Source organism: Calidris pugnax, unplaced genomic scaffold (assembly GCF_001431845.1).
Source record: "Calidris pugnax isolate Ruff unplaced genomic scaffold, ASM143184v1 scaffold262, whole genome shotgun sequence".
NCBI classification, from domain to species: domain Eukaryota; kingdom Metazoa; phylum Chordata; class Aves; order Charadriiformes; family Scolopacidae; genus Calidris; species Calidris pugnax.
The window spans coordinates 1,107,045-1,113,513 of NW_015091043.1; the positions used below are offsets into that span (position 1 = coordinate 1,107,045).

General features: G+C 45.8%; 1 protein-coding gene across 5 annotated transcripts in view; it reads left to right on the forward strand.

Annotated features, from left to right (window-relative positions):
- The window catches only part of KIAA0368 (KIAA0368 ortholog), a 69,393-nt gene that overhangs the window by 53,789 nt on the left and 9,135 nt on the right, over positions 1 to 6,469 (forward strand). For all 5 annotated transcript variants that reach the window (XM_014956412.1, XM_014956413.1, XM_014956411.1 and 2 more), the window contains 7 exons: positions 390 to 455; positions 2,327 to 2,416; positions 2,916 to 2,982; positions 3,786 to 3,877; positions 3,982 to 4,048; positions 4,284 to 4,475; positions 5,402 to 5,610. In XM_014956412.1, coding sequence (XP_014811898.1) covers positions 390 to 455; positions 2,327 to 2,416; positions 2,916 to 2,982; positions 3,786 to 3,877; positions 3,982 to 4,048; positions 4,284 to 4,475; positions 5,402 to 5,610 — 783 coding nt within the window. The remainder of the gene's footprint in view (positions 1 to 389; positions 456 to 2,326; positions 2,417 to 2,915; positions 2,983 to 3,785; positions 3,878 to 3,981; positions 4,049 to 4,283; positions 4,476 to 5,401; positions 5,611 to 6,469) is intronic.

The following is a 6,469-nucleotide window of genomic DNA, read 5'->3' on the forward strand; positions in this document are numbered from 1 at the left end:
CCGCTTTTCTGGCCAGAGATGTCTCCTGTCTTTTTGCTCATCTTACTGATTTTCCACATTTCTAGTGCAAATTCAATGCCCTCTACTTCTTTTTTTTTTTTTTTTTTTTTTTTTTTTCTTTTGTCTTTTTTTCCCTTTCCATTTCCATGATGTCAGGAGTAGATGGTTTGTAGATGGTTTACCTCCTGTACTCCTGCTAGAACATCCATCCGTCTCTGAAAGGGAGGAGTAAAAAAAAAAAAACATTCATAATCTGTAGACATAATTACTTTCTGAATGGATTTCAATTTGAGTTTGTGAGGTAGTGAGTTATAGCTAATGTTGTCCTTACCAGTGTTTTCGTGTTAGATTTATGCTTAGTTTTGGATTTTTGTTTTTTTTTTTTTCAGACTGCAATGGATAGTGCCAGACTTAGTGCTGTCAAGTCATCTCCCATGATGGAAACCATTAACATGGTAAGTACTTGATTCAGGAGAGTTCTGGTGTAAGGTTGTAGGAGAAGAATAGGAATCCAAGTGGGAACTTTACAGAATACCTCTTTGGGATTCATTTTATTATCACATCTCCGTGTGGATGTCTGTCCACCTTCTTTTTCATATGCTGACTTCTCATCCTGTCGCCACAGCTTGCTCCTCAGACCAGGTGTAAGTAACCTTGGCTCCATTTGGAGTCAGACAGATCATTTCTCTAGCTGGAGACCTGCCTGTTTTTGAGGAAGAGGGCATCTTTCAAATGCTTTTCTTTGGCCGGGGGCTCAGCTGGTTCTGCATTATGCTAGCTAGCATTTCTCTTCATCTCTGGCCCACAATTCCACAAGCAGCTTCTCACCTGGGCCTCCAACTGATGATAGTCATTGTTCTTAAGGCACAAATGCTGTCCAGCCCTTGCCTCATGGTGCCTTAGGTTTCCCTGCCTGGTCCTTGAAAGTGCTTTGATGGGGGAGATATTTAGAGAAAATGCTGGTATCACTGAAAGCCCCTGTCAGCAGCTGGTGTTTGGCTGCTGGTTCCTGCTGCTGGAGGAGGAGTTGCTGATGCCCAGACGCTGTGCTGTCAGGTCTGTCTTGGCAGAGCTCCCTGCCCTCTGTAAGAACCTGTCCCTTCCCAAAGAGAAGACCCCTCTCTTCTGCTCAGGCACTGCACGCAGCCAGGGGCATGCGAGGGGGCAGGGGGTGTCAGGGCTGAGCAAGTTTTAGGAGAAGCATAGCCACCAGAGCTATTATTATATCTGCTCTGTAGTTCCCTGAGCTTATGGAAAAGTAAAAACAGCGAGCCCTCCTGCACATAGCAGCTTGTGGAGCTGCGGTTTGGTGTCAGGTGGAGGACTATAAATAGAGTCTAAAGCGGCTGGGGATGAAAGGCTCCCTGCCACCTCGCAGGCTGCAGCAGCTGCTGCTGTCCCTTCTCCAGGCCATGCCTGTCCCCTGCCAGCCCTTCAGGGACAGTTGTGCTGCCCTGATCCGTGCTTGGGATTTCCTCGGGGAGGAGAGAGATAGTACAGCTTCCCTGGAGTAGCATGTAGATGTCCTGGCTTATGGGCAAACCTCTCTCTATTCCTCTGTATTCTAGGGCTGGCTGGGAGATTGTATGATAGAACGGATTATTGCCTTCACCATACCAGTGCAGGAGGGGGAGTGACTGCAGATCTGACTTCCCAAGCTCAGAGAGGGTCACCTTCAGTTAGTGTGGGATCCTTGCATTTGCTAGAGGAGGGATGTCCCCTCTGCAGACAGTGTCCTACACAGAGTGCTGAGAACACGGGGCTTCCTGCTTTGCCCAGTGGCATTTAATGCATAGGAGATTAGAAGTGATACCAGTAACATCCCCCTTGTACCTTTTATGTCATTCATTCCACTCGTTTGTCTTGACCTGTTTAACGACTGTCTTGACCAGTTCCTTTCATTGCCTGGTTTGGATGTGTTATTGCTTCAGAGTTCAGACAGTTGGGGGAATGTTGGGTTTTATCCTAAGATACGCACGCCTTTGCACCCCTTTCCCTCCTCAAAAGGAGTTCTTGCTAGTGTATTACATTCAGTTTTCTGAACAGTTGGAGTGCAGGAGTACAGAATACAGCAAATGATAACTTGAGCAGGGTCAGCTCAGCACAGAAGTGGGACAAGACAATCTGTACATGGTGGAAGCCACTTCGTGGTGCCTCTTTCCCACCGTGCGGCAAACTATCATGGTTCAGCTGCAGACCAGCCTGCAGAACTGAGGCTGGCCTCAGCTTGAAGTAGAGAAGCTTAAGTCTGCCACCATTACCCCTTTCTTTTTTTTTTTGTTTTTTGTTTTTTGTTTTTCACCCCCACCTCTTTATCTTTCTGTAGAGCTTGCAGTACCTGGATGTGTCCGTCCTGGGTGAGCTGGTTCCTCGGCTGTGTGAACTGATCAAAAGTGGAGTGGGCCTTGGCACAAAGGTATGTCTATGATTTTTAACAGTTGTTCTGAAATGGAGAAGGGCACACAGAGCAGAACGTGAATACTGTTCTTCAGACTGTCTCTTTTAAAGTGACAGCTCAGGCTTATTCGTACAGAAGTCGTTTTACCTCCGAGTCTCACTCCACCTGCATTAGTTGTGGTTTTGTGAGTGTGTGATGCCTTGTCCCCCCCTGGGGTGCGTGGCTGTTGTGCTCTGTGACACCTGAGTGCAGAAGCGTGTCCTTGGTAGCTGTAAAGCTCCCAGGACCATTTATCCTCAGTGGAGGTCCTGGTGACTTTTTGACTTCCTAATTCAAGCCTTGTCATTCGTTTGTTACAAACTGTTTCTCTGCTTCTGCCCTTCACTCCCAGCTTACCAGGGCAGAGGGTCAGTGAGCCTAGATCATGTTATACCAGTGCATATAGCAAGTATTAACAGTAATAACCAGGAGCTAATATTGTTTTATCTAACCTTTGTTCTCCCTTGCAATCTTCCAGGGAGGCTGTGCCAGTGTAATTGTGTCGTTAACCACACAGTGTCCTCAGGACTTAACACCTTATTCAGGTGAGGTTTGTTTCTAGTGTCAAGCTTTAAAGGTGCTTTTTGTTGCTCTTCTGTAGGTGTTTGCTCCCTATTGGCCCTTGATTGTGTCACAGGAATGATCTTTACGTGTGAATTTTCCTCAGAATGACAGAATCACAGAATGATATGGGGTTGGAAGGGGCCTCTGGAGATCATATAGTCCAAGAGGAATGGGCAGAAATATGTCTAGGCCTTCTGGGAGCAGGTGAGCAGTGCTTGTGTTAGTGCAGCACTGTCAATAAGCACATGCTCCTTCAACTTGAGCTGTGGGAGGGCTACAAACAGGGACTTTGCTTCTTTGGGTCTTCATCTTCTCTTTGCAATTTATTGTGATTTGATAGTAGAAAGAAGGTCACCTTTCTGTTGCAAAACAAAAATGAAGCTTAAAGGGCAATCAGCTGGGGTGCTCACGTACAGGCACGTTATGTATGGGGCTTTGAGCAACCTGCTCTAGTGGGAGGTGTCCCTGCCCAGGGCAGGGGGGTTGGAACTGGATGAGCTTTAAGGCCCCTTTCAGCCCAAACCATTCTATGATTTTATGATTATCAGTTAAGGTGTGCAGGCTGAGGCTGGCAAAGCCCTAGCTTCTGCTGAGCCTTGCTGTGTTGTGCCAGGCACTTGTTTAAATATAAGGGCTACACAGTCCTTACATACACTTTAAATATAAAGACTAGCCCTGCAAACATGTGATAAGGAAAAATGCAAAAATTCAGACGATCTAATGATATGCAGACTGTTGTCATTCTTGTCACAGCAATAAAAACATGATACTTCTCTTCCAACAGGCAAACTTATGAGTGCTTTACTTAGTGGCCTGACTGATCGCAACAGTGTGGTACAGAAGTCTTTTGCCTTTGCTATGGGGCATCTAGTCCGGGTGAGTTGGGGTTTGAGAAGGTTTTAGGTTTTATACTGCTTTTTTGTTGTTGTGGTTTTTTGTTTTGAAGTCTTTGAGTGATTTGAGCCTCTTTCCTGTTACAGACCTCCCGGGACAGTAGCACTGAGAAGCTGCTGCACAAACTCAGCAGCTGGTACATGGAGAAGGAAGGTATGTTGCTTTTTGGGTGTTCAGTTACAAAATACAGTGCAGAAAACGTTCCTGGTGATAGCAAAAGCTGGTAAAGAAGCATTTCTATATTGTGCTGCTTGGTTTCACTGGCTGAATAATTCCCATGCATCATTGCACAATACTGTGCATTCCTCTGCCTCCCAAGAGGCAGACCAAGCTGTTAAAGGAAAATCCTGCTTCCCAGTCATAACGTGTGATTGTTTTTCTCTTTCAGAGCCAGTTTACAGAACAGGCTGTGCTTTAACTGTGCACGCGATGGGCCGCTACAGCCCAGACGTAGTGAAGAACCATGCCAAACACGTGCTGCCGTTGGCTTTTCTTGGCATGCATGAGGTTCCTGATGAAGAGAAAGGAGAGAAAGAGAATTCTACTCTCTGGACTGAAGTTTGGCAGGAAAATGTACCTGGTAAGTTGCATTAAGATCGGTAGAAGCTTTCTGGGAAGCATGGGACAAGAAATATTATGCTTTCTGGAAATCCATTTTGGAAATACAGAGTTCTCGTGGTAAGAGATTTGGGAAGCTTATTTCCATTTTCTTCCTTGCTGAAGATGTCCTGTATGAGTTTCAGCAGGTTTTTAGCTTCTCTTTGGCTATTTAAAATAATTGCAGAGGTTTGGATCACTGAGAATACACAGACATAGTCAGGAGAAGTAGTTTAAAGGTTGTGAGGCTCTGAGTGCCACTCTAGTGTGGCCCTGATCGTGGCACAGATAGATGGACATCTTTGGATGTTTTGATGTCAGCCTTTAAAGGCTGCTGCACACTCTGAAGTTAGAAGGGACTTTGGCCTGTCTCTTGGGTTGGAGATCTCTGTGGTGATGCCTGTGGCCTTAAGTTCAATGAATGAATATACACTATAGAAGGGCTATTTTGCCCTGATTTCTGTCTGCAGAGGAGGGTGTGGATGCATGGTGAAATGGTTTTGCTAGCTCTTTCTCTGACCCAATTTCAGATCTGGTCTCTCAGTCACCAGATTGCTTTTCTGGAGTTTGTGAAAGAAGCTGCAAGAAGGTTTGCCAGTGCTCTTTGCTCTTGCAAAAAAAAGAAAATAAAAATAATTCTATTCCTTAGAAACAGGCTAACACAATGTCTAGTGTCTGACATACAGAAGGACTGAGATGAGCTCTTTGTCAAGGTTTTTCTTTGGAAGCACGTAGAAAGTAAACCCCATCTTTAATCTTCACCCCTTTGCCTGAAGTAGGCCTTGATCATCTGTTTCACAGAAAAAAAAGAAAAAGATATATCTATAACTGCTTTTTTTTAAAAAAAGATCAGATTTTTTTTGTTTGTTTTGTGGCAAAGTTACCATTTTCCTCTTGTTTGACACGCAGGTACTCAGGGTGGCATCAGACTGTATATGCAGGAATTGATAACCATTACGCAGAAGGCTCTGCAGTCCCAGTCCTGGAAGATGAAAGCCCAGGGAGCAGCTGCCATGGCATCAATTGCCAAACAGACGAGCTCCCTTGTACCCCCACATCTGGGAATAGTGCTCTCCGCGCTCCTGCAAGGTCTGCCCGGGAGAACCTGGACCGGGAAGGTAAAAAAGGAACTGACACCTCCTTGGGTCGCTGTGAGCACCAGCATATGCAGCCCTCCAGCCACGAAATGCAATGCTCCGTGCTGCAAAGCAGGACGTGTAGGAACTCTGGCTTAGGGAGTCTGCCTTTTGCCTTGTCCTGGTTTTGACCTGATTGAACAATCAGACTGACAGATGGCCCCTCCCTCCCCCCTCTAAGGGGAGGAGAGGAAGAGATAAAAGAGATTTATGAGTTTAGAAAAAAATAAACTACTTTAATGAAAATATTAATAAATAATGAAATAATAATAAGAAAAGGAAAAAAAAGTATACTGTATACACAAAGCTGTATCAAGCTCCCAGGATGACAATCACATCACCAGCAGGCACAGAGGAAAGTCCCAGGCTGGACTCAGTGATGGACAGGAGCTGGATTCCAGCTCTGGAGTCAGGAAAAGGGTAAAAAGGAGGACCCTGGGAACTACCGACCTGTCAGTCTCACCTCTGTGCCTGGGAAGATCATGGAACAAATCCTCCTAGATGCCATGCTTGGGCACATGAAGGACAGGGAGGTAATCCAGGACACCCAACATGGCTTTACTAGGGGCAGGTCCTGCCTGACTAACCTAGTGGCCTTCTATGATAAAGTGACTTGGTCAGTAGACAAGGGGCAACCTATGGATGTGATCTATCTGGATTTCTGTAAGGCCTTTGACACGGTCCCCCACAACATCCTGATTGCCAAACTGCAGGGGTACGGATTTGAAGGGTGCACTGTTCAGTGGATAAGGAACTGGCTAGATGGTCACATCCAGAGGGGGGTACTTAAGGGCTCAAAGTCCAGATGGAAACCAGTCACAAGTTGTGTTCCTTACGCGTC